The sequence below is a fragment of the Amblyomma maculatum genome, chromosome 1 (genome assembly GCF_055883805.1).
Source record: "Amblyomma maculatum isolate TAMU_Amacu chromosome 1, ASM5588380v1, whole genome shotgun sequence".
Lineage (NCBI taxonomy): Eukaryota > Metazoa > Arthropoda > Arachnida > Ixodida > Ixodidae > Amblyomma > Amblyomma maculatum.
In genome coordinates this window covers 90,077,518-90,105,467 of record NC_139344.1, presented here as the reverse complement: position 1 = coordinate 90,105,467, position 27,950 = coordinate 90,077,518, and the positions used below count along the sequence as shown (strand labels likewise).

General features: G+C 44.4%; 1 protein-coding gene across 1 annotated transcript; it reads left to right on the top strand.

Annotated features, from left to right (window-relative positions):
* The first annotated feature begins 20 nt into the window (after positions 1-20).
* LOC146203149 (alpha-tubulin N-acetyltransferase-like) lies at positions 21-27,477 on the top strand. The gene is made up of 9 exons (XM_084588538.1): positions 21-192; positions 547-601; positions 661-752; positions 938-1,103; positions 1,156-1,326; positions 6,889-6,909; positions 7,174-7,226; positions 16,474-16,553; positions 27,264-27,477. Exons 1-9 carry the CDS (start codon positions 53-55, stop codon positions 27,401-27,403), a joined length of 918 nt encoding a protein of 305 aa, XP_084444664.1. The 5' UTR covers positions 21-52; the 3' UTR covers positions 27,404-27,477.
* The last annotated feature ends 473 nt before the right edge of the window (positions 27,478-27,950 follow it).

Below are 27,950 nucleotides of genomic sequence, written 5' to 3'. Positions count from 1 at the left end.
CATGCATGGCTACTCGTTTTCATGCCGTTTCTGATGCACCCTTTATTCGGGGATGGAATTTTTATTTACAGTAGACTTTCTGGAGTTTGAATTTAATGTAATTGAAAAAGACCTTAAAGTTCAAGATGCATCTAAAGTCGGGCCGCTGCAGGACTTGCCCCACGACGAGCAGCATATTCACTCGTCGTCGAGGTAAACTGTTTAGTTTCTTTGCGAACTATGTTCCTTTAAAGGGCTGAACAGTGAAGCAGTGTTGTATTGAACATTGCCGAATGAACCGTTACCCTTATGTCATAGGTATTCCATTTATAACCCCCAATTGGGCTGGTTGTTAAGCCCCACGCACACTGACAGCTCCAATAATTTTGACGGCATGAGATGATGCTTGTTGCTGAAAAAAGAGTGTAAATTGATTTTCTATGGCAGTCCAGACACCGTTAAATCAAACTTGCACATGCCACATACATAGAGCGTAGGTTGTGACAGCGAACGCTCTGAAAGCTGTGTGAGTGGGTGTATAACGCACCTTGGCTTACTCCTCGGCAGAGTGCAAGAACGCCTGGGCCTCGTCATTGACGCTTTGGGCGAAGCATCCTGTGTGGTGAGTGGCCCGCGCGTATTGTTACATGCCCCTTGACTCCTGGACGGGGATGGCCGCAGGCGCAGGGCCTGCCAGCACCGGTGACTACATGCGACCGTTTGCGAAACTCGGGCCATCGTCTCTACGTTCTGGTCGAGCCAGGCGCCCGAGGGTGAGGTCCTAACACTTGATGTTCAATAACATCTGCAGTGTGTTGGTATGTGTGGCTACCATTTTCTTTTCCCCGCAAGTGCTGCTCTCCTACTGTGTACGTTGAGTAGAGCTATGCATTTGCTAAGCAGCTCAGCAGTGGTAATCTTACTTGAGTAGCGTTTCTGAGTGACTGGTAATTTTCAGAGCCACCGTGCTGGGCCTGTTGAAGGTTGGTTTCAAGCAGCTGTTCCTACGGGATGAACACAGCCGGCTCTGTCAGGTGCGACCACTTTGTGTCTTGGACTTTTATGTGCACCATAGTAGGCAGCGACAAGGATGTGGACGACGACTTTTTGACCGAATGGCCCAGGTAAGTGCTGGTGTTCCATCAAGTGTGGTTTGATACTGGAATGGCCTCGCAGACGGAGAAAGTGACCGCCAATCAGCTGGCCATTGACCAGCCATCTGAGAAGATGCTGGCATTCTTGGAGCGGCATTATGGTCTCACTAAACCTCTGCCTCAAAGCAACCACTTTGCCGTTTTCCCAGGCTTTTTTAAGTCTTCAGCTGAGCAACCACGACCCCCTGAACAGGTATGTCACCACAAGCATGCTGGGTACTTGATTATCATTGATACTCGGAAGGCTGTGTGGTCAGAATACCAAACCTTGTTGCCCATGATGTTGAAAAGAAATACGAAGGGAAATATTTCAAGAGCCCTAGTATACATATCAATTATTAACTGTTGCACTTCAGGCTCATGGCATGGGATGTCATAGATGTTATAACTTGTACGTCATATCATAGATCCCATCTATAGACGTTGAGGCTAGCTTCTACAGTGTACGCACATGTGAACTGGTTGGTGATAAGTATGCTAGCCATGCACCTAGGTTTTTGCTGCGCTTTTTAAGCACAAAGATGAAGACTACTGTGATGTCCATGCAAGCTATGTATGGTGCATCTCTCTTAGTTTGCACAGTGAAACTGATAATCAGCAGTGAGGGTGGGAAGCTGGGCTAGTTGATTGTTCAGCATATTATAAAGAAGGTACGCTTCATACAAAGATTTAAAAGATGGAAGAACACTGGGGAACTTGCTAAATGTCAGCTGCAAGTCGGGTAATGTTTAGCATGCCTCATTTGTTTTCTTAGTACCAGTTTGAAGTGCTAGCCTCTTAATATAATAATTAGCAAATCTCAGCTGTGCTTCTATTTTTTCGGCTTCATGACTGTGCTGGCATCAACACAACTTAAGAACATTATATATAGGTGTTGGCAGGATTGTATCTTGGGGAGGGGCAGACCCGTTGTTTCGGAGTGGAGCGGGGGGGGGGGGGGGGGGGGGGGAAGGGTAGGAGAAACATCCTTTCCTCCCTCGTTATTGTTGTTGCGGTCAAAATAAACATCCAGGAAAGTTTCTTCTTACTGATGTCAGTGGGAAAATAAAACATGAGTGGAGGAGGTGGCTTGGGAGGGGTGTGGGGGCAAATGCCCCTTTTGCTACCTCTAGCTGACACCCATGGCATTATGATCTTTGTAACTCAGAAGTGTACCTAGCCGGTTCTGTAAAGCATCCTTGAAAGGGAGATCAAAAATTTCCTATCAAATGCTTGCATTTTGTTCAAAAAATGCAACTGAGTATGCATGTCACATAGAAATCCTCAGAAGTGAATTGATAATTTACAAAAAAAAAAAAGACAACATTTACGTTAGTAATTCATATAAATTCTTCCTCTGAGCCTCATAAGGCCCAGGAAATGCCACTGGGCAGAGGTTGTCATTGGCTCGCAGTGGGCCACAGCAAAGAAGGCAGGATGCACGCTGGGAAAGACACTTCAGTGCGTCTAACCTTCTTTCTACTTACTCCTCTGTCAAGCAGTGCGGGTAGAAGGAGTGGTATAAAAAAATACACTACAATGCTGGATTAGCTTGGGGATGCATTTCATTTCTTGTTTTTCGCGCTTGCCAATGTGTATGAGTTGAGAGGAAATGCGTGGAGGGTGTTTTTTATTGCTATTATTTGTTGGTGCTTACGTGATATAGTATAATATTCTTGTGGGAAGATGGTAGGCGATTCAATATCTGTCAGTACAATCACCTGCCTCTTGCAATAAAAATGAAAAAGGCATCTGGTTGGTCTTTATGCTTTTTACTCACATGCTCTGTGTGTACAGGGTGGTCCTAAATATGTGCGAACACCTCGAAGCATGGCTGCGCTCTGCGGAGCATCAGCGCATCCGGCGCGGCCGCGCATAGAAGCAAAGTGGCGCAAGCTCACAGGGGCTTGGAGGAGGTGCTTCATGTAGTCTGCTACAGCACGGAATCGCATTGTGTTTCTTTACTGAGAAGCGCACCTGTGTACTGGCAGTGGCCAAACGCGCCGTGATGGCGTTATCGCGGTTCACTCACTGCGTGGAAGGCTATCAATTGGCCTATCATACTAGCTTGAGCATGGCAATGTCTTATCCGCCAGCGAGGCTGATAAGCTTTCACAAATCAGTGCTAAGCTAAGCCGCTAGTCTGCCTTAGTGAGTGGTGCTCGGATGATTTGACAAAGTTTGTTCCATGACATCTTTACGTTCATCATCTGACGATTGACACGATATCAATTTTAAAAGTATGAAAGCCTTTTTTCCTTTGTTGATTAATAATTATGCTGTCCCAGTGATAAAAACACTAGCAGTGCAAGGACAGTACGCTTTTGCGCTGTAGCAGACGACACGAAGCACCACCTCCAGGCCCCTGTGCGCCTGCGCCACTTTGCTTCGATGCGCAGCCACACTGGATGCGCTGACGCTCTGCGGAGCACGGCCACGCTTCGCTTTGTTCACATATATTTAGGACCACCCTGTACATGAGTGTATGAGCATATGTGTGTGTCAGTTTCAGCCTAACAGCATTGTCTGTTCAGGGAGGCAGGAAATCTGACTTTGCAACCTCCTCCATGTGCCACTCTAGTCAGAGATGTAGACCTCCTGAACAGCTATTAAGGAGGTATCGTCATAAATGATGCATTCGTGGCGCACTACGGCATAGTAAGAGCAAGCGACTCGGTCAAACAGTGAGTGATCTAAACGTTGGCAGCCCTTTCTTTTCCTCATGACACAAATGTCATTTACCGGGAGGACTGGGAAGAAGGAAGCCAGGGCTGTGTTGTGCTAATGAGAAGCATCTAGCTGACTGCAATTGCTCTGTGAGCAGACTTGCGCACATGCGCTTATTCTTGCTAGTTTTGCTGCTTAGCGCTGTGATAAGGCACTCACACACTGGTTGATTGACGCTGACACGATAATGCTAAAACATTTGCCTGCTGTACCGTCATGGTACCAGTGATATGCAGCCATTTCTCCCATGGAGCAAATTCACTGGGTATTTGTTTTGTGGTTGTTTATGCTACTGATATTTCAAGTATATTTGTGGCCGTAGTGTGGAACTGGGAGGGAGTGTTCAGAAAGAGTGGGGGGGGGGGGGGGGGCAGAGAGGTGCTGATAACATTGCTGTGAGGCATGGAGGAAAGAAAGAACTTGGGAGAGGCCCTGATGTCACTTTTTTGAAGCCGGCACGGCCGCTCCGCGACCGGACGCTGCAATGTCTTTCCTCCTCCTTTACCCTCCGCATTTACTACTTCCGAGACGCTCACGTACCTCGGGCCCTTATCAACGCTGTTGCTAGGGGCCCGAGTTTTCATAGCAACAGCGATGCCGTTGCTAATGGCCCTACTTGGCTAATCCTAAATTTGGACGTCACTTCTGCCACACTTTCTCCAATGCATTGGGAATGGCAAGGGCCTCTCCTTAGTTTCCTTCCTCCGTGCTGTGAGGGGACCTAACCATCCTGTACAAATAGAATGGAATGCTTGAATAGCTTTGATGGTGAACATTCTTATCTGAGAAATGGAGCTAAGGTCTGCATCAGTGGAAGCAGTAGCACATTTTTTATGTCCTGTCAGTATCTTTGCTTTTCTTTCCAAAGTAGTTGCCGATATCATGCGATAATCCGGACAGAAAGGCCATGCTATACCGGTTGACTTTTTATTGTTTATAGACGTATTAGTCTGTGCAGGTGCATTGTGGAGCAAGGTGGGCATTGTCTTTGATACAGCATAATGATTAAAAATCATTAACTAAAATATTTACAAGTTTTTTTATGTTTGATTTCAAGGAGCAATATTATATTGCAAAGATGAATGCAGTCAACATCGCAAGTGAGCCTAGTTTTTAAATTTCGTGAATGAGCAACATGGTTTGAAATATTGAATGTCAAAAATGTGTTGTTTTGAAAGCTTGTCAAGTCAGCTTTCACTCATTGCATATTTTTAAAACGGTGTTGCTTGCATTTTTTATGCATCAAATAGAAATGCCTTTGGGTATTTGGGTGTGTAGAAGTTAACATGATTTCGGCATTGATGCCATATGCAGAGAATTAATTTTAGGAACATGCAACGTGGGAAAACCCTGAGCTTTCTAAATGCACATTTTTGGCGTTTGTTATTTCGAACTATGTTCTCGACTGAGAAGATTTAAAAACTGGGTCTCACTTTCTGCCATGCTTGATGAAACAGCACAACGGACAAGGACAAAGACAGAAGAGCACACACATATAGCACTTCGTCCTCTTTTTTCTCTTTGTCTTCATATTTTGCACTGCTTCATCAAACATCATCAACCAACTAGCCTGCACTTCAACTCTTGCTACCTTCGATATTGATGGCTTCCAATACCACAATATAATATTGATCCTTAAATAAAAAGTAAAAAATTGATTGACCCCGCCGGGGTGGCGCAGTGGTTACGGCACTCGACTACTGTTCCCAAGGACGCGGGATCGAATCCCGGCCTCGGCGGCAGCTTTTCGATGGAGGTGAAAAGCAAGGCGCCCGTGTGCTGTGCGATGTCAGTGCACGTTAAAGAACCCCAGGTGGTCGAAATTTCCGGAGTCCTCCACTACGACGTCTCTCATAGCCTGAGTCGCTTTGGGACGTTAAACCCCACAAACCAACCAAACCAACCAACCTAAAAAATTGATTGATTGAAGCTAATTAATGGTCTAATCATTATGCTTTATTACAAGCATAATGTCTGCCTTGTTGAACAATTCACCTGCACAGACTGCACCGACCTATCATAGTTATTGAAGTAAAATTTATAAAACACTTTTTAAAAAATAACCGGGTTTATTTGTATATTGCAGCAGTAAAATGTGAATCTTCAAGTTTCCCTGCAAAGTTTTTCATGTCTTCGCAACAGTTTTACTTAGCTTTGTACATATTCAAGATAAGCACAATTGCTATAAATGTAGCTTCAGTTAATCAGATCTTATGAGTTATGATTTCTTTTTATATTACACTGTTGGGAAGAGTAACTAACTGAGACTAAAATAGCTTGTAAAATCCCTACAGCACACATAAATCACAGTGTATGCTGATCCGAAGTTTGCCCTTAGTCTTGCTCATTGTGTACCTGTGTGCTTGACGTGCTTTGCTGTTGTGGAGATGGTAATGTGACCACAGAATGCTCTATCACAGTGCAGTCATTATTTGTGGCTAGAGAAATACAGATGAATGGGTATGGCCTTCAGCATTGGTAAAATCTATTAGGTGCCTCACAATGTAGGTTCTGTAATTTAAAAAAAGTACTAAAACGTTTGTGGCGCATAGCTTGAAGTAGATCTTCATTGCATGAATCTCACAAATGTTAGTAAAGCCAGGACAGTTGTTTTTAGCAGTGCAGTATAAATATGTAAATTTATTGGTCTGTTTTAGCTTATTAGTAATATTCTCATGGCAGCTATTCTTGCATGAAATATGGGTCAAGCTATCCGCATTGTAGACCTTCAAGGGTGTAATTTACGCTGCCGTAATTCTTTCTTTGATGCTAAATATAATTTATAATAGTGCGGCATAATTTTTGCTTGCACTTTTTTTGCCTGGTGTTTGCATCTACTTAAGAAAGTGCATATTTGCTCATGGATCTACTTTCTCCTAAGAAGGCACATGCAGTTCAGTATGCATTTGTGAGGTATAAATATAGTCTTGTCGTTTAACAATGTTTTTTTGTTGTGCGGTACTTTCCAAGGGAAGTGTATTTATGCTACCGTTATTGTTCTTTAGTAATCCTTGCAAACAGCTTCAGCATTTTTTATGCTCTATTTCAGCACATTGCGTGCGACATAGCTGTAAGTCTGCCATTTCATGTTTTTTGTAAGTTGAAACTGTGCATTAATAGCTTGTAGACTTCTACACAGGATTAGTTGTTTATGAAGTTCATTTATTTACTTATTTATGGAAAATGCCTGCAGTGCCAGTAGGCATTATTGCAGGGGGAGGATACAGGATAAACAAGTCAGTGCCAACCTACGCCTCAAAATAAGATGCGCATTACAATCTTGCAAGTCTACTGTCTTGGTCAGCATAAGTTATCTGATTGCATTTTTCTTCAGGTCCGTCCTCGAGTGCGACGCCCACATTCGTTAGACTCCTCTTTGGTTGGCAGGTAAGTGAGATTAAGCTTACCTATAACTGTACATACATCTACAGAAGCAAATAGGAGGGCTTCAGTTGCATCACTCTTGCTTTTCTTTTCCTAAAGTGTCCATTAATTAGAAGAGGAATTGAGTGGAATACTTACCTATTTCGATTTTGCGCTTGTCGGCAAACTGCCTTTGTTTCATTCCTTTTTAACATCCTTTCGCATTTTTCTTGTCTGGTGACACAGCATGCTTCAAAGCTGCATCATAAATGATTAAGGGTGTGTTTATTATCGAAAACTGTTACCTGTGGCAGACTGGCAAAATAGACTGCTCAAAGTGCAGGACGAATGAAAAGGATGCCAAACTGTGTGGACAAAAGTCTGACTCTCACAGATAGCACTCAGCTGCACAGTGTTGCATGCTGGAAAATATATATGATAAGGAGCAGGCACCTGTTGCCTTCTGGCAGCTCCTCAGGGAATGTGTGCACACATTGGAGCAGTTGATATCAGCAGTTTTTTTTTTCTTCAAATAATTGGCTACAAGTTGGGGGAAGCAGCCAGCACCCTTTACCCGCATATGTACACTATTTCTGGGATCATAGCCCAAAAAATTTTCCTGATGCCGTTGCTCTGCTGAACGGTTCTTGGGCATATTAAAAGGCTTCTTTTTTTGCTTAGCATTTGGCCAGATGCTAATAAGCTGCCTGATGTATTTTTGACTGAGTTTGCTTTGCAGTTTCAGATTTAAAGGAACACTTTTGTACATTATTTTGGGGGATGGCACTTCTGTACATCTGTACTATCGAGGGGAGAATTTGTTGGTCATCTAGTAGTGAAAGGGTGAGGCCATTTGACTGTCAGTTCCAGAAGGAACGTTCAGGCTTTTGAAAATGTGCCATGTGACCATATTACTGGTCATTGCATCTGTCACCTGTTCTTGATAAAACATGTTCATAGCTTTATCAGTGACTGTGACAAATAATTTCGAGGTGGTTTTGGTATGAATTTTAATTTTTGCTCCTGCACCACCTAGGGGGCCAAGCTTGTTCCATTTCTTTGATTCCACTTCACACTTACTATTTGTCCACAGGCTGCCAGAGATAAGAGCTGAAGAAGGCTGACTGGCTGCTCATTCAGTATTTGCTAAATAGTGAAGCATTGTATATCTGAATTCTTTGGTGTAGAGTGCTTGCAGTCAGGAATGCAGGGTTCGTATGCTTTGATGTAAATAACCAGAACTCCGCATGTACAAATTGTCTGGTTGTACCAGATGTCATATACCAGTTGTACCAGTTGTTTTTTTTTGTTGCTGGGTTAAAAGATAAGCATTAAGGTGGAAAGTTGGATCAGTTGTAAAGGTAGTGCAAAAAATGAGGACAAATGGAAGAAACAAGACATGGCATGAGCGCTATTTTCACGACTAAAAATTTATTGGAAGAACACTGAATACAGTTGAACCCCATTATAAGGGACATACACTGGGGAGCAGTTTTTGTCTTTTATGTTAGAGGTCGCTTTTAGGCAGGGTACCACGTTCACATCTTCTAACCAGACATTATTTCAACGTAGGCATCCTACAGCTAAAATATGCAAAAAAGGCTATATCCTGCTGCAAAAACATTATTATAGCTTTCTTTTACATATTGCATTTGCTTGGTGGACCATCACACACTCGCCACACTTCTCAACTTTCTTACATTTATTTACTGCTGAAATAGTTGTAAATCTTGGTCTGCTTCATGGCTGTATCGATGCTGTTTGGCACAGCCTCTTCCAGCTTGAAAATGAGGCCAAGAGCTTCATGGCTACCTGTCCAAAGCTGTATATGCTGGTGAACTGCATTTTCAGCGTTGTGGGTTGCGAACTAGCAATTCTCAACTAAGTTATGTGTCTGGTAACACTGCAACAACTCAAACAAAAATGTGGCACGAAATCATAATAGTAGCCAAAACTATAAAACATCACCAGCAGAAATGTATGCTTGTTTGACAAAGGATAACAGCGGTTGTGGGTAGTAAGTCTGTAAATGTTGGTACTCAGACGAAAAATAAATGAAAAGCAAATGAGGCATTTCTGAGTGGAGTTGAAACTGGTTGAATAGCAAACAGAGCAGTTTATTTATCCTCGCCAGAGCAGAACCACTCCTGTTTCTGTGCCATTTGTTTTGGTCTTGGCTTGGCTATGTCTCGCTTTCTGGTCACAATGGCTTGTTTATGTCAGTTTCACTAGTTGAGTGCATTCTTTGCATTTACCAGATAGATTTGTCTCTCATACTGGGATGCAATGTAATAGACAATTTTATTCTTCAGACTAGTGGACGCAACACCTATGGTGATTCCTGGTAGGAAGCTCCACTATTGGAGAACGCAACGCACATTCCGGTAGGCTCGTGTAGATGCTCGCATATGCAGTCGCTCTTGTGCTCTTCGTGGCAAGCCTGGAGAACTTCTCTATGTTGCATTCCCAGTGCAGGGGCTTCCTTTAGTCATTTCATAGCTGATTGACCTGCTCTTTGTTTGCTGAAGTTATAATTAATAATGACTGCGCTGGGTGTGCCTCTCTTTTGTTTTCACTGTAGCTGCAACTGAGTCTGGTGATGGATGGTGCCGCATCTAATGTTAAAATGTATGTTACAAGCAGGATTGAGTACCAAACTTTAAGGCTAATTTGTTCTTTATAGCTAATTGTCTTCTACATCCAATGTCTGCTAAAAAAAAAAAAAAGTCCAATTAATGAAAGTCATAGGGTGGCCAACCATTTGGTGAATGGTGTCTCTTATACCCAATTTTCTGTTACATGCATGTCTCTTATAATGGGATTCAGCTGTATAAACCTACCTCCGAAAGAAAAAGAAGGAAAAGGGAGAGGTTTTAAAGATAACAAGAATGGCGCTAGGTAAGATATTCAGCTGAGCAGAAAAGTTGTATAACAGAACGTACATTATCTACAAAAAATCATGTCATCACAACCAAGGAACTCTCAAAGGAAACTAGTTTCATGTGTGATCTAGATATGTTAGTTTTTTTATGGTTACAAGTTTTGCACTTTAAGGCAGGGAGAATCGTGTATAAGAATACCATCAGTTGCATCAGTCGTGAAATAACTAACATATCTAGATCACGTATGAATCTAAGGACCCCCTTTTTTGCAAGGAAGAACACGTATCCAAGGCTGCCAAGCATGCTCGCTCATTCCATCGTCAAGCTGGAGCTGTTGGCGACTCCTGAGGTGGCACAGCATCATCTCTGGCTTCTTTTGTTGCTGTGTTTCGACACTGCATGATAGATGGTGGTACGGAACGCCGAAAACCGGCCGAAAGTGACCCCGGTAACTCTGTCACCATGTTGTCGGGCAGACCTAGCATCGGCTGCGCTCGGCAGGTATCACGGGCATTGCGGGAGCTTGTTGCATGGTTTGGTGCTACTAGTTGTTTGACAGCCGTAACGGAAGCCGGAACGTTTTGGTAGAGGGCTGCCTACAGCTTGAAGTTTACGCGAACTGTAATCGCATTTTTCGAAAATGTTTGCCATGTTTAATTCGCCAAGTAAATCGTTATTTCTTGCACTCATCTCATCAAGATATTGCCGTGGAAAGGGAGATATCTAAGCACCCCCCTCACTTCGGGAATCATGATCATGAAATAAAAGAGGGTGTATAGAATTCAGTAAATATGGTATAGTTTCCTTCCAGAGTTCTTTGGTTATAACAGTATTTTTTATGTAGTGTACCACGTGTCTGAACTTGTTGCTCAGCTTTTCCACTTGCTCAGTTGAATATCCTACCCAGCGTCATTCTTCTCATTTTTCTTTTTCGCGAGGAGAGTTTATATTTTGTGTTGTTACGTTAAATTTTCATTTGTGAATACACAAGTTGTGTCTTGCTTCTTCCATTTCTCCTCGTTTTTTTCTCTACCTTCACTATGAATAAAAAATAAGCTCTCAGACCTTTTGCCTTCCAGCAAGATTGAGCTACGGTGGCATTTTTAATAAACCAGCCTTTTCATTCCCGCTATAAGTACAGTCTGGTACTGCAAAAGTTGTGGCATTAATCTTGCCATTAATATTGTAGATGTACATGAAAAACTGCAATGGTTTAACACTGTTAAACCCAGACGCTGTGGAAGCTTCGTTAGGCTTGGTTAAGTTTCTTGTTGTTCATCATTATCACTATTGCTACTATCATATCATTATCAACTAAATGCACTGTCATTGTTATCACTAACTGCAACATCATTATCATTGCTAATGTCATTACTATCATTATTACCAACTGCATAGTCATTGCCATCTCTGCTGTCATTCTTGGGCTAGAAAAAGAGAATTTCGATGTTTCTCACGAGCCCAGTGGGGAGTAGTGGTTTGCGCGCCCCACTGGGGATTGGAGGGACAGTGGTTCGATTCCCGGTGGAGACGGATATTTTTTCTTTAAATGGGCCCTGTAACACCTGTCTCCTATGCTTTAGATGAATTCTTTGTCACGCAAATACCAAATCAAAAAGAAGGAAGGATTGGTGCACTAGAACGGGAGTTATTAAGGAATGAATTTTCAAACTACGAGCGAACTAAAGATTGCCTTCAGCTCAATGTTCCTGGTCTTTCACTTTCCCATTTCACTCGCCTAGAGACGACACACTGTGGAACCAATCGAAACAGCTTACATGAGCACGTCACTACAACGTCGCGGAAGATGGCTTCTCACGCTTTCCTGGTCGCTGTAACATGTTTTTGGTAAAGTTGATGACCTGTCTTCCATGGCTAAGACCGCGTGGGTGCCTCGCAGAAATAGATTGAGGAGTAAAGAGACCGGGAGCAGGCAGGGGAAGGGACATTCCTTTGTCAGCATGCCCTCCCTAACTATTTTACTTTTCTCGTGAGCCAGCTCCTTGACCGCCCCTTTCTCTCCATCTGCAGGCATCTTACAATAGTGGGGATTGACTGGCAAGGTCGGTCAGTTCATTCCTGCCTAACTTTGGCTGCATAGCCACGGGTAGCTCTCCACGTGTGTACGTCGTGAATGCGTTAGATGCAAAGTAGTAAACAACGCATTTGTTGGTGCTTTTTGTGTCTCTTGCTTTGCAGTGCCCTTGTGTTCAAGCAAACATGTTGGATTCATTAACTTAATATACAATACAACGCAACATGACATTTTTCTTAATGGACACAATTTGCAGTGCATTTACTATTATCCAATCGTCAAACGCTTGCCATTTGAAGCCATATCCGCTGCAAAAAACCACCACTGTGTGCTGAAACCGTCAATACCATGATTTTGGTTTTCGAGCAGATTAAAAGATTAGATACCGAAATATGCGTGGTACGACCTGCGGTAATCGCATCTCCATTACAGTCGTGCCTCGTTAATATGGACACTTTGGTTCCCGACCAAAACTGTCCATAAAGCGAGTCATCCATAATAACGAGTCATGAATAAAAACAAAAAGGATTTTATTTAGAAAAGAGAATTGTAATTAACGACTGCTTTTGTACATAACGGTGTGCACTGGACTCAAATTTCACAGAACACCGGCACATTTGAGTGCATTATCCTTGTCATTGTTGTCTTCGAAAAATTGTAGTGCAGCCTGAAGCGACTCGCTTACCATGACACCCGTGATGCTGGGCTTTGTGTTGGTCGAACTTTCGAGCACGAACTCCCCACTGAGCGATGAATCAGCGTCTGATTCTCTACTCACCGCCACTTCCAAAATGTGCTCTTCACTGAGCTAAGTAGCCGCTAAGTAGCTGCTTGAGATTCTCCTGAGGCGAGGAAACAGCTGAGCTGTCGATACTAGTCCCTCGCAGCTTGGATTGACTGAGATGGCTTTTGCCGCTTGTATTCACAGATTTCTTCGCGCCTACGTTCAGCTCTGTTCTTTTGCGTTTAACTCCCGCCATGCCAAAAGCCCGACTCAAGTTCAGGGCTACAGGCTCCTGATGCTGTGCACTTTTTTGCCTAGTTAACCTTTCTGCCTTTCCGTTCTTCTGATTCTTTCTTTTTTTGCCTTGTACTGTTTCTGTAAGAAAGCGAAGGAGTCAAGCTGGCAAGCTGCTATGCAGAGGGCAAATCGAACATCCCATCTTCTTGGCGCCGTTTTTATGTGTTCCCATAAAACAAACACTGCAAGCTGAAGTACAGTTTAGAGCGATGGCTAGCCGACTACGAAGAGCTCAGACCTTGTCAAGGCCGCATCGTTGACTCAAAGCGGAGCCGACATACGGACCGCCTAGTGGGCAAAGTTTGGCCGTTCGACAGCCCAACAAGGACGAAAACCAGGAGCATGAGAGGGAAGCGCGTCCAGGACGGGACGCCCGGTCCGGGTTGCGTGTTCGTACTTCGCCTCTTTTGTCGCTGTACTTTGTGAGCGTGTCTTAACTCTCACCGAAAAGCATTAACGGCTTCATGGAACACACATTGTGCTTTGGGAAAGAAAACTTCAGTTCCCACCGCCACTGTAGGCACTTGTCTTTCTTCCTGTCATTTCTTTTTTACGCTTTTACCGGCCACTCTGTTCACGTTCAGCAAAATTTATTGCAACCACATGTTGCTGTTTTCCGACTGCGGCGGCACTTCCGCTGCACCCAGAAGCCTCCTGGTTCCCCCTTTCGGGGTCTTTCTTACGCTGGCCCTCGGTTTGCTGTGTACGCTCCTCTCCGCTCTTGCGCTCCCCCCCCCCCCCGCCTCCCCTCCCCCCTTCCTTAAAACGGCGACACGCCGGCTTTGGTTCTTTCCAACCCCACAGGACTCGTTCAGGCATCCCGCCGTATCGGCTGTCGCGTAGGTTCGCGGGCGGCGCGCCCTTCTTTAACTTGCGTTCGGACTACTCTGCTTTTTTTCAAGCACTGTCCATATTAACGAGACAAAAATACATGGGCCCAAGTGGGGCGCGTGCATTCTTCCCCTGTCCATTGTCCGGACAGCGAGTTTCCATATTATCGAGGCATAAATACATTGAAAAGGTTTCGTCCCCAGAAAAACTGTCCATAATTCGGGTCGTCCATATTAATGGGGGTCATATTAACGGGGCACGACTGTACTCAACAATTCCAACAAACAAGCAAAGCTGAGATGGCAATGACGATGCAGTTAGCAATGAAGTATGGTCTCTGCTTATTATTTATTTATTTATTTCAAAATAATGCAGGCCTTATTGTCCAAGCAGGAGGGATATGCCAGGTGACCAGCACACACAGAAAAACAAAAAATGCAATACACGCCACAATTCGGTGAAAATAACCACACTTTGTTGTCTCGCTCCTTGAAGGTCAATTGGTTGGTTTGTGTAGTTTAACGTCCTGAAGCGACTCAGGCTATGAGAGACGCCGTAGTGGAGGACCCCGGAAATTTCTACCACCTGGGGTTCTTTAACGTGCACTGACATCGCATAGTACACGGGCGCCTTGCTTTTCGCCTCCACCGAAAAGCGGCTGCCGAGGCCAAGATTCGATCGCAGAAATCACGCTTTGACACATTTCAAATTTTTTTTTTTTTTTTTTCATGTGGTCATGCAGTGTTTAGCTGTGAACATATTTTGCTTTTCGTTAACTGGGGCAAATTTGTATCTAGCATCTGTTTCCACTAGTTATAATTTTTCCATCCACAGGAAACATACTGTTGCTAATATCGATCTGTACATCAGGGCAGAGGTAATAAGCGAGACTGACTTGTGCCTTGAGCTCCAGTCCCGTTGTAAAAGTAAGGGTTGAATAGTTAGGTTGCTGGGCAAACAGTTCCATTGTTCCTGTTGTTCATTTGATAACTTTTAGGTTTTGGCCCAATTCGCCTGTCCCTGTGAATAGGCAGTCCTTTCATGTCTTAACTTGTATTACAAAGTATTGGGCAAAGTATTAGCCATGGCTCTTGCTATCACAGAATTCCTGAAAGCTTTAAAACTAAGGTTGAGATAACAAAAAAAGTTGGATTCTGACCTGATGTGGTAATACCCTAAGTACTTGCAGAGCCCAAGTCACTTTGAGATGTTAACCCTTGTAAACTATCTTTCTGATGCCGATAAAGATGTGCTGATGGCTGCGTTAAAAATATAACAGGCCACAAGATATTTTTAATGTGTGACGAGCATTATCTGATGCCATTTTGCTGTGAGCATGTGTGCAACCAGAGGCAAAATAAGTAGGGGTATGCGACAAGTGGGAAAGATCAGTTAAAACTGTATTGCCACACTATTTGGCCTTGCGTTTTTGGTGTCGAGACATAGCAGTGCACATGTGCGTCCTCATTGTGGTTTGCCGAACTGCACGTGTGACATAGTGAATAAAGAAAGCTGCCCCTGGGCGCCAAGCGTTGCGTGCAGTCGATTCGTACGCTGCAAGCGAGGGAGAAGACACGGCGGGGAGAACAAAAGGACTCTGTGGCCCGCTATGCCGCCACACCAGAAGTGCAATGTAAGGCCGCGCGGCGATGCAGTCTTAAATGATCTTCGCCACATGCTGCGTGCCCCTACTTATTCTGCCGCCGGTTGTACATCACCCAGACAGAAAAAGATTATAATGATCATACACGGCAACCTTCCTTATCTATGGAATGACATAAAGGATCACTTTACTTTCCACTGTAAGGAATGTGGGTGCTTTCCAGAGTTCAACTTATTATTATGCTCTCTGTTTTCTTGTCGGGCAAAGAAGTCGTCTTTTATAATGGATATCCATGATATTACTGTTCGTTTCCTGCCTTTTTTTCTACTTGTTTCTTTTGCGAGACATGTGCAAGTGCTTGATAGGGTCATATTCTGTCAGGCAGGGGTTCTACCCTGGCAACAGCCACTGGCCATTTTTCACACCGCCTTTCAAAATCTTTGCTTGGTGGTTGCTGTGACCCTCCCACTTAAAATTGCTACACAGTTTTGAATGGATTTGAAAAAGCTGTGTGTTTACTGTTCAGTAGTATACATTTTTAATACCAATTAATGTTGGTATATACGTAAAGTGAGCAAAATACTATAGCGCAGAAACTGTACTTTTTGTTCCGGTGTGCCCGTCTTTGTCAGGCTTTTTGACCAAAACGACCCAGCTGAAATGAGAACTGCTTTTGAAGCGTTCAGAAGAGAAGTTAAACTTGTGGCCGCAGGCACGGTTTCTGGCTTCGGTATTTAGTTAATTAGAGCCGGTGCTTCAACAAAGACAAAAAGACAACAATGACACATATTAGAGACTTTGTAGGTTCGGACCTGATTGAGAAAGATGCAAGTATATCTGGCACATTAAAGGACTTGTTGCAATATGCAACTTATGGCATTTCTTTGGGCTGGTCGTAGCTGCCTGGATTGGCACTGTTGTGATGGGCCTCAGCCGCCAGCAAGCCGCTCCAGGCAAGTCTACCGTGGCCGTCAAACACGTGAGTTTTCTTTTTTTTTTTTTTTCTTTCCAGATAAACGAAGTACCTACACTGGGTTTGAACCTTTTTTTTTTCATGCGAGTAGTTGAAGGGGGAAAGAAAGACTTTTCTTTCTTCTGGAGAAGTGAGTGCTGAAGTTGCATTTGAGAGTAAATTAACACAACTTGGCATCTTTTATCTAACTTGCTTTTGTTGGGAAACGTCTTGTGGCTTTGTATGGGGTTTCAGCTACACTAACATAGTGCTGTGGCTGGAAAGGTACAGTGCATAAACACATGGTAATAATAATAGGCTTGAGCAGCTTGGTTTTCGTGCGTGATCAGAGTATGCTAGCCAATTAGAATTTTCTTTCCGAACTGGGAATATTATTCATGGACAAAAAGCTAAATGAAGAGTAAATGAAAAGTAGAGTAAATAAAACTCAAAAGCTCTTTTTTTTTCTTAATCTTTCTTCACCTTTGGCAAGATTTATTTTAGTTGTTTACTTCTTTACGTAGAAGGGAACAGGCTCAAGAGAAAGGAGGCATGGTTAAAGCTTTAGCTCAATACAGTTAATGCCCGATGTTGCACATGCTGTTTGCATGTAATATATACTAATTACTACTTGGAACTTGCATACAGTTCAATGCCAGCATATTCTCAGTAGCCATCGCTTTCTGATTGCAATATGTGGCATAACTCGAAGGAAGCTGCATGAAGAACAAAGGAGAGCATGAGTGTTTGACTTCCAGCTGGAATTCAACTCCCCCCCACACTTTTTTTTGTGTGGAAAAAAATGGGAAAATTTATTGGGCAAAAAGCTACACTGCCCCTGAACATTTGAGTTGGTTTAAGGCCTTTCAAGTTTGCCCGTTACAAAGCTGACACTTGGTACACAAAATGGACCAAATGCTTATTGTTACTAGTTGGCAACATGCCGGTTTCTCAAATTTTAATGGCACTAACAAATTTTTGATGACTTTTGAATGTGGGTAGATTAGCTTGTGTAATGAGCAGATAATGATAATGATTACTTCTTTGATTCATTCATAATTATCATTCAGTTCAGTTCAGTCATTTCCGACTCTTCGTGGCCCTATGGACCATATCACGCCACGCTTTCCGGTCTCTCACTATCTTCCTAACATCACATAACTTCATCTGCAGCACCTCGAGGATGCCATCTAACCATCGCGTTCGCTGCCTACTCCTTCTCCGGTGACCTCAACCTTTCCCAACATCAAATCTTTCTCCAGCGACTTCTCTCTTCTCATCAGATGACCCAAGTAGTTGAGCTTTAACTTTAGAATTTGACCCTCCAATGAGCAGTATCGACTGATTTGATCTTCTGGCCGTCCAAGGAACTCTCAAGAGTCTCCGCTAGCACCACAATTCAAACGCGTCAATTCTTCGGCGGTCAGCCTCCTTCGCAGTCCAACTCTCGCATCCATACATCACAACTGGAAAGACCATAGCACGAATTATACGGATCTTGGTTGGCAGACTAATGTCTCTGCTCTTTACTAGGCGGTCAAGGCTAACCATTGCTCTCTTTCCCAGAAGCAGGCGTCTCCTAATTTCATGGCTGCAGTCTCCTCCCGAGGTAATATTGGAGCCCAAGAGGAGAAAATCTGTCACAGCTTCCACTTCTTGTCCATTGATGCTCCAGGACTTGATAGGGCAAGACGCCATGATCTTTGTCTTTTTAATGTTCAGTTTAGGCCCAAACTTCTCACTCTCTTGTATGCGCATCAGAAGTGTCTTCAGTTCCACTTTACTTTCTGCTATTAAAGTGGTATCATCCGCATATCTAAGGTTGTTGATACGTTTCCCAGCAATCTTCACTCCAGCTGAAGACTCGTCCAGACCGGCCTTCCTCATGATGCACTCAGCATATAGGTTAAATAGGCAGGGCGACAGTATGCACCCTTGTCTCACTCCTTTCTCGATCGTAAACCAATCAGTAAGACCATGCCCAGTTCTGACTGTGGCCTCTCGCCCTTCATACAGGTTCCTGAGGAGACAGATGAGGTGAATTGGAACTCCCATCTCTTGGAGAGCTTGCCACAATCTGCTGTGATCTATGCAGTCAAACGCTTTCGCATAATCAATAAAGCAGAAGTAGATGGGTTTCTGGAATTCTCTTGCTTTTTGCTTGCTTCTCCTTGCCAACCTTCTCTTGCTTGCCATCCAGCGAAGGTTGGCAATCTGGTCTCTAGTTCCTCTGCCCTTGCGAAACCTAGCTTGCACGTCCGGAAGCTCCCGATCCACATACTGCTACAGCCTACCTTGGAGGATTTTCAAATCACCTTGCTAGCATGCGAAATAAGCGCGATTGTGCGGTAGTTGGGACAATCTTTGGCACTGCCTTTCTTTGGGATGGGGATGTAAACTGACCTCCTCCAATCCTGTGGCCACTGCAGGGTTGTCCAAATTTGCTGACATAATGTATACAGAACGTTAACAGCCTCGTCATGGTTGAGGTTTTGAAGCAACTCAGCAGGAATGCCATCAATTCCGCTAGCTTTGTTCTTAGCAAGGCTGGCCGAGGCCCATTCAACTTCACTCTTCAGGATGCCCGGCTCGAGGTCAGTAATCACAACCGTCTTATGTTGGGTTTGCACATCCGGGTCCTTCTTATACAGTTCTTCTGTGTATTCCTGCCACCTCTTCCTTATCTCTGATGCTTCAGTGAGGTCCCTGCCTCGTTTGTCCTTTATCACGCCCATCTTAGCACAGAAGCTTCCTTTGATATCTTTGATTGTCTTATACAGAGCTCTTGTATTCCTCAATTGGCTGTTGTCCTCAACTGCTTGGCACTGTATGTTCAGGAAGGCATTCTTATCTCTTCTTGCTATTTTCTGAAAATCCGCATTGAGAACCTTGTATCTTTCTCTTTCCCCCATAACTTTTGCCATCCTCCTTTCCTCAGCTATTTGCAAAGCCTCTTTAGGTAACCAGTTTGCTTTCTTGCATTTCTTTTGCTTTGGAACTACCTTAGTAGCAACTTCTTGTATTATATCACGAACATCAGTCCACATCTCTTCAGGCTCTCTGTCTTCTAGATCTAATTCTTGAAATCGATTCCTCACTTCCACTGCATATTCTGATGGAATTTGATCCAGATCATACCTGAAAGGCCTTCTAGTTTTCTGCGTCTTCCTCAATCGAAGCTTAAATTTGGCAACCAGAAGCTGATGATTGGTGCCACAATCGGCCTCAGGCCTTGTTTTTACAGCTTGTATAGTGCTTCTCTATCTCTGCCGGCAAAGAATATAATCAATCTGATTCCTGTACAGACCGTCCGGTGAAGTCCATGTGTAAAGGCGCCTCTTGTGCTGTTGAAAATGAGTATTCGCTATGGTCAGGTTGTTTTCTTGACAAAACTCTACTAGCCTCTGCCCAGCTTCATTTGGCTCACCAAGACCGAACTTGCTTGTAATTCCGGATATTTCTTCACTCCCCACCTTAGCATTCCAGTCTCCTATGAGAAAAAGGACGTCTGATGATGGAGTGCAGTCTAAAAGGCATTGCAGGTCAGCATAAAATCTCTCAACGTCAGCTTCTTCAGCAGTAGTGGTTGGTGCATAGACTTGGATAACTGTTATGTTGAAAGGATGACCTTGGATCTGAAGTGAAATCATTCGGTCGTTTTTGGGGTTGTACCCTAGCACTGCTTTGCCCATTCTTCTGTTTACTATGAGAGTGACCCCATTCCTTCTCCTGGATTTGTGCCCACAATAAAAGACATAATGGTCGCCGGAACTAAATTCTCCCATTCTGGTCCACTTGAGCTCGCTGATACCCAAGATATCAATGTTCAGTCTGTCCATTTCTCGCTTGACGACACCCAGTTTACCTTGCGTCATAGATCTTACATTCCATGTTGCTGTTTGATATACAGTCATGCCTCGTTAATATGTACACTTTGGTTTCCGACCAAAACTGTCCATAAAGCGAGTCATCCATAATAATGAGTCATGAATAAAAACAAAAAGGATTTTATTGAGAAAAGAGAATTGTAATTAACGACTGCTTTTGTACATAACGGTGCGCACTGGACTCAAAATTTCACAGAACACCGGCAATTTTGAGTGCATTATTCTTGTCATTGTTGTCTTCGAAAAATTGTAGTGCAGTCTGAAGTGACTCGCTTACCATGACACCCGTGATGTTGAGCTTTGTGTTGGTCGAACTTTCGAGCACGAACTCCTCACTGGCCAATGAATTAGCGTCTGATTCTCTACTCACCGCCACTTCCAAAATGGCCTCTTCACTGAGCAAAGTAGTCGCTAAGTAGCTGCTTGAGATTCTCCTGAGACGAGGAAACAGCTGAGCTGTCGATACTAGTCGCTCGCAGCTTGGATTGACTGAGATGGCTTTTGCCGCTTATATTCACAGATTTCTTCGCGCCTGCATTCAGCTCTATTCTTTCACGTTTAACTCCCGTCATGCCAAAAGCCAGACTCAAGTTGAGGGTTACAGGCTCCTGATGCTGTGCACTTTTTTGCCTAGTTAACCTTTCTGCCTTTTCGTTCTTCTGATTCTTTCTTTTTTTTGCTTTGTACTATTTCTGTAAGGAAGCAAGGGAGTCAAGTTGGCAAACTGCTATGCAGAGGGCTATCGAACATCCCATCTTCTTGGCGCCGTTTTTGTGTGTTCCCATAAAACAAACACTGCAAGCTGAAGTACAGTTTAGAACGACGGATAGCCGACTACGAAGAGCTCAGGCCTTGTCAAGGCCGCATCATTGAGCGAAGCCGACATACGGACCGCCTAGTGTGCATAGTTTGGCAGTTCGGCAGCGCAACAGGGATGAAAACCAGGAGCATGAGAGGGAAGCGCGTCCAGGACGGGACGCCCGGTCCCGGTTGCGTGTTCGTACGTCGCCTTTCTTTTGTCGCTCTACTTTGTGTGTCTTAACTCTCACCGAAAAGCGTTAGCGGCTTCATGGAACACACATTGCGCTTTGGGAAAGAAAACTTCAGTTTCCACCACCACTGTCTTTCTTCCTGTCATTTCTTTCTTACGCTTTTACCGGCCTCTCTGTTCACGTTCAGCAGAATTTATTGCAACCACATGTTGCTGTTTTCCCGACTGCGGTGGCGCTTCCGCTGCACCCAGAAATTTCCTGGTTCCCCCCTTTCGGGGTCTTTCTTACGCTGACCCTCGGTTTGCTGTGTACGTTCTTCTCCGCTCTTGCGCTCCCCCCTCCCTTAGAACGGCGACACATCCGTTTTGGTTCTTTGCAACCCCACAGGACTCGTTCAGGCATCCCGCCGTATCGGCTGTCGCGTAGGTTCGTGGGCGGCGTGCCCTTCTTTAACTTGCGTTCGGACTCCTCTGCTTTTTTTTCAAGCACTGTTCATATTAACGAGACAAAAATACATGGGTCCAAGTGGGGCGCGTGCATTCTTCCCCTGTCCATCGTCCGGACAGCGAGTTTCCATATTAACGAGGCATAAATACATTGAAAAGGTTTCGTCCCCAGAAAAACTGTCTATAATTCAGGTCGTCTATATTAACGGGGGTCATATTAATGGGGCACGACTGTATCTCCTCGCAACATCAGACTTTCCGTTCGCTTCCCGACACATCCACAACTGAGCGTCCTTTTGGCTTTAGCTCAGCCGCTTCATTCGTCCTGGAGCTACTAGGAATCGCTCTTTGTTCATCCCAGTAATATGTGGGACGCCTTCCAACCAGGGGGGCTCATCTTCCGCCGCCATATCATTAATGCTATTGTGACTGGTCATAGGGTTTTCTTGGCAAGAAATACTGGAGTGGGTTGCCATTACCTTCTCCAGTGAATCACATTTTGTCAGAACTCTCTGCCGTGACCTGTCTATCTTGGGTGGCCCTACACAGCAGAGCTCACGACTTCGAGTTTCGCAAGCCCCTCCGCCACGACAAGGCAGTGATCCGTGAAGGGGATAATTAGCCGGATTATATCCACTGTAGGGCAATCGCTTCATCCATATTCCAGCAGTTAACCCAGTCTTGTGCTAGCTGCATCCACTTAACCCTGCAAACTTCTTAACATCATCCGCCTACCTAACTTTTTGCCGCCCCCTGCTAAGCTCTCCTCTCCTTGGAATCCAATTTGTTACCCTTAGCGACCATCGGTTACCCCCTTTTTGCCTTATGTGTCCTGCCCATAATTTGGGCTTTAAAGGGTTGAGCAATTGAAGGGCATCAAAAAGGGGTTTGACGCAAACTGAAAAAATGGGGCCATTATTTTTAAAACTGTCTACTTTATTTGGCTAATGTGCCTGAAATGCTGGAACATTCAGTGTAAGACTACAGTACACTTGGCAGCTTTTTATTTGGCCTTTCTTCAGCCCTCTTGATCTTTTTCCTGTGTTTGAAAAACTTAGAGAGTAACCCTGGCAAAGTTTGTACCTATTTCAGTATTGTGCTTTTCGTGGTTTGATTTCTTCTATGAAAGCTCATTCATGCTTGTGCGTAGCAGCTTGAATAGTGATGCCATTATTTTATTCCTATGTATATATATATATACCGGGTGTCTCAGCTAACTTGAAATCTAATCTTTTAAATGCTGTTTTACGTAATTATATGCGTATATCAGAGAATAAAAATTTGGCCACCATGTATAACATGCGCATAATATTTCAAATGTATTGCTAGTGAAAAATAAAATTTTAGTTGTTTATTTATTCTACAAAGGTAAACGTTCAGTGCCAAGACTTGTGCACCACTGGATGAAACAATTTCTTGATGTTTTAAAGCGCATACAAACAGGCAGCGGGCCTAGAAGCAAGAAGATAATGCCTATTGGACATTGTCCTGATAAAAACGGGAACAGAAAATAAGCTAGCTTCGCTCCAGCAAAGATGCAGTCATAGCAGCTCAATGATGCCCATGTTAATCAGCAAGCAAATGTGTGGTTTGGCTCAGTATGAAAGAATTTCGTTTTACAAGCACAGGCTTGCTTGCTTGGGATGTCTATGTAGACATAATTGGGCTGGCTCAACTCTCATTACCTCTGACAGGAAAGATCTGCCCGAAAAATACTGACTGCTCTTGTGAGCCATTTGGCTTGGTTTTTCCTCACATTGTCATTGGCTTCACAGCAGAGTGCCGTCAAAAGATGCAGGAACTGGACAGAACTTTCCTGAGCAGGCTCCAGCTAAAGACGTGGCCACACAATATAGACACACTTTAAGTAAGGGTCATAATACTCCCAGCATTCGTGCGACACCTTTAGATACCAGTTAAGCATCCTCAGGCAGCAGATAAAGGTTTCTGATGGGTAGCAGAGTATGTTCTTGGCTAACCTTTCTTGATTTTTGTCATCTAAACAAAACTGTGATTATATGGCATCGTCCTTATACTTGTTGCTGCTACTAGTGCCCAAACATACAGTATTAATCTCTACGCCTAATAGTCAGGGAACCAATGGCATTCACAGAAGGGCATGGTTATTGGGGAGTTTCACATTCTTGCATACTTGGTCTTTTGACTCTATTCAGTTCACCCTTGTGGTAATAGCTAATTATACTTCAAAACCAAAGTTGAGTTTTAGATTGTGTAACTGATGACATGGTTTATTGTGAAGAACATTGGGAGCTTTGATACTGCACAAGATAACTGTGCATGACCAGAGACTAGTAAATTTAACCAGTGAGTGAGTAAATGGTCATGATAAGGCTTAGTCGTGATAAATCTCCAGGATTTGCTTTCTCTTTGAAAATGTATTAATTTTTGTCATTCACTTGAGAGTAATTTGAATATAATTAGTCTGAGAACAGAATTTTAAGGACTTGTTATCTTTCTTTTTCCAAATAAAAATTATAGCTCAGTGTACCAATTCTTGCAGTGGTTTTGTTAAAAACTCTGTAAATATTTTTACTTACAATTTTTTTCTCAGTGGATGTGCTAATTTATTCGAATATCTTGATGCTGGAAACCAAGATTAGTAATCGATTACCTACTAGCAACATTGAGCTGGAAACTAATATAGCCCCAGTCGCAAGAAAGTAAATTACACAGTGTGAGCATAGTGTAGCATCCATTTAAATTTCTACTCCCAAGCATAGAACGACTTGGTGACCACTCAGATGCCAACAGTTTTAGTGGACTGTGGTTACTGCTTCAGCCAAGAAATGTCAATATTTGTGTTTTCATCTGGAACAAAATCTGAAAGCACTTTGTCAATGAGGTGAAGAGAGTTGCTTTTCACTGAAGAGCATACTGGAAGCATGACTCTTGAAGGGCATAATAGTGAATACACTATGCACTTAGCATATATTAGTAATATTTTACTGAGGTGGGGTCGCATGGTGAAATAAGATAATTGCAAGGTTTCACTTCGGGACGTTCCATCATCTTGCTCTATGTGCATTTCTGTGCCAAATAATAAATATGGATCTTACTTTGTTTAACATTACGGTGCTTAGTTCTTTCAATACAAAGTAAGGTCTTGTTACTTCCACCTAATATCATGACATGTTTCGGTCAGTTGTCGGTCCTTTTAAACACTCCACTTTTATTTGGAGGCTAACAAATTTTTGCTGAGTGTACCTTTCCAGTCTCAGTACTCATCTACTTATAGTGTGGCTGTGTAGTTAACACAAAACTGTTACCAATTGTGCGCTGCTAAACGTTATTATTGGATTGTTCAAGAAAACGTTTTGACATGTTTGGTCATGGTTCTTTTTGAAGCATTTGCCACTGAAAGCCAAAAGTGTGTGTATGCAACCAGGGTAATATGCATTTCATCCTTAATTTTTAGGTAATTGTAATTTCATGGTCAATGATGTTAGTCTGCCCTTCTTTGTTTAGGTTAGGACCCCTCTTGTTTCAATTTTAGGCCTTGTAATGGTAATTTGGACAGCTGGACTTTCCTTCTTGCCAGTGAAAATTGTATATTAAGTAAGCGAGCATCAGATGAAATGCTCTCAGTCCTGGTGACATGCCCAGAGGCTCTTATGCCTGCTGGAAAAGCGCACTTATAGTTCTGTGCATATGTTGGTCGTGGGCTGAAGAGAGCGAGGCTGACCATCCACCTCCAGCAAAAAAAAAAAAATTTTTTTTTGGGGCGGCGGGCTGGAACTTTACTAAGCTGTTTCTCACTTTAAAGCCTGTAGTTGCTGTCCTTACATTTGCAAAGCTGCATTTACTGGAATGCAGTACAGCTGCTTAGTCATTAGTTTGTCCAAAATCACAGTAATGAGGTATGTACAGGAATAAAATCTTTGAGGATGCTTTTAACTGGATAGTTTTAAAGTCTAGTACATGCAGTTAAAGCTGGATCTTTATTTTAGGTCATGAAAATGGTTTCAGCTTCTGTATTGTTCTGAGGGAGAACATTTTTGCAGGTCCTGAGCGCGCAATTGCGTGACACATGGGTGATGTAGCGTATAGGTCACATACACGTGTCTCGTGGAGTTTTTTTTTTTTTTCTTTTTAAACCGGAGGCGCTTTGCTCAGTCAAAATGCTCGATGCTCGAGAATGTAGAGGGAACGCCGATTCTCTACTCCCCCCCCCCCCCCCCCTTTTTTTAGCGTATTTTTTTTTTCGCCGGTTTGCCGGCCTGGTTGGAAAGGGAAGCGTCGCAGGGGTTGTGCGTTTGCTTTCTTCGCTGTAATAAGCAAGCGTACTATACTAACCATGCAGTGCGGCAATAAATTGGTCGCATGCAGTACCTGCGCATGAGTTTGCACACACGCACAAACGCAACGCTCCGCGCGCGCAGCATGGCACATGCTGGGTTGTAGTGGCCGCGGGAAAGAAAACTGAAAACTGACAGCGCGTATACGTTGACCTTTGGAATTAAGGTGTGTAATTACACAAAATGCCACTTGTCTGATGAATCGGCAATTTTCCGTCACCATAGCTGTTTCACATAATTGGTAATCTAAGGTACAAAAGTGTCCGATTGCGCCCACTGTTCTAACGCGCTGCGTACGGAAGCAGACAAATTTTCCCCTCCGCATGCCGCTCAGGCTACCGCAGCCCATACTTCACAGCTAGAAATGGTAGGGGACGGGGGGGGAAGCAAGCGTGCATTCTGCTCTGTACTTTGTTCGCAGGACGGCTAGACACCGCTCCCCACCCCCTTTCTCTTCTCACACACAAGCGTCGAGGGCATCTCGAAGCTATCATCACTTGTTTGAACGCGCTCCGACGGCAACGCGCCATTTTCGTATCCCGACACTCAGCTGTTAGGCCAGCCAGCGCAGCTCTTCTTTTCGTCCTTCCCGGCCATTCGAGTTGAGAGAGAGAGCTTGCACTCCCCCCCCCCCCCCTCCTCCCTACAGAAAGAAAGAAAAAAAAACGGCAGGACACGCATGAGTGACGTGTGTGACGTGATTGCGCGCTGATTACCGGCAAAAATGTTCTCCCTTTTACTGATCTTGCGTAGGGAAGTTTTTAAAGCGTTTGCTGAAACCAAAGATTTTGTTTAATTTCTTTTTTTTTTACGCCACTTTTTATGCAATATCAGCATTTGGAAAGACGAGGCACACTCGCACTGACGTGTCTTTATAGAGACACTCATCTGAGACACCGGTTTGTTTGTGATGTCTGGTGTCGGTAGGAGCTCGCGGTGCAACGCTTTAGTTCATTCGTGAGTCTTAATGGGGTAAGCCCTGGTGTGCGATGTTGACGTTCGCGACCGCGCATGTGTCACGGGGCGTTCGTGGTAGGACATGAAGATCTGCATCGAGGATTCTCGGGTGCCCGGTGAAGTCGAGCCGTTCTCGCAGAGGGCCGCACCGCCGAAAGCCGAGGTTCGTGGACGCCCACCCGGGAGCAGCTGCAGCCGCGTTGCTCGTCCAGGTGCTCCAGTTCATGGGGGATCTTCGGCCTACAGCCGCCCGACCACTGCCGAGCGAGCTGGCACTGAGCCCGCTCCTATTTATTTATAATCGCGTTCAATAAAGCATTCTGCGGCCCGGGGGTCGCACCGGTGAACCTTGACCTAGGGGGGCAATCGTAGCAGCATTGTAAGCAGCAGCGGCAGCAGCAGCAGCAGCAGCGTCGGTGCGCCCTGACCGGCGCCATCGACTGCCTTCGACTGTAGCGGCGGTTGTTCCTGAGCGGCGGTCTGTGCAACAGCTGGCGTGGCGCTGGCGCAAGGCGGACACTGGCTGGCGTTGGGCGTCACACAGCTGAGCGCCACTGCTTGTAGCGGCGGCCGGCACACGCAAGTGCCCTGCAAGCCACAGTGGGCGCCGTGGGGTATACACTGCTCGTCGAAGTTGCACGGCCAACCGAGCATGGCAGCGTGGCGACACGTGGTGTGGCGGGACGCGAGGCGCACAGGCATAGCGCCTTCACACCGGCAGAGGCCCTGGCGGCACACGGCGCCTCGAGACAGACAAGGCTCTGGTCCGCGGCACACATCACTGAAGAGCGAGCCCACGAAGACGGAATCGGAGCTCAGCTTTCCA

What these genes read in the sequence shown, in the direction of transcription:
- LOC146203149 (XM_084588538.1), top strand. Translation starts at nt 53, where the DNA reads ATGGAATTTTTATTTACAGTAGACTTTCTGGAGTTTGAATTTAATGTA. An exon ending in TTTTTGACCGAATGGCCCAG is followed by an intron (nt 1,104 to 1,155) that starts GTAAGTGCTGGT and finishes ATGGCCTCGCAG; the next exon opens with ACGGAGAAAGTGACCGCCAA. An exon ending in ACATTGCGTGCGACATAGCT is followed by an intron (nt 6,910 to 7,173) that starts GTAAGTCTGCCA and finishes ATTTTTCTTCAG; the next exon opens with GTCCGTCCTCGAGTGCGACG.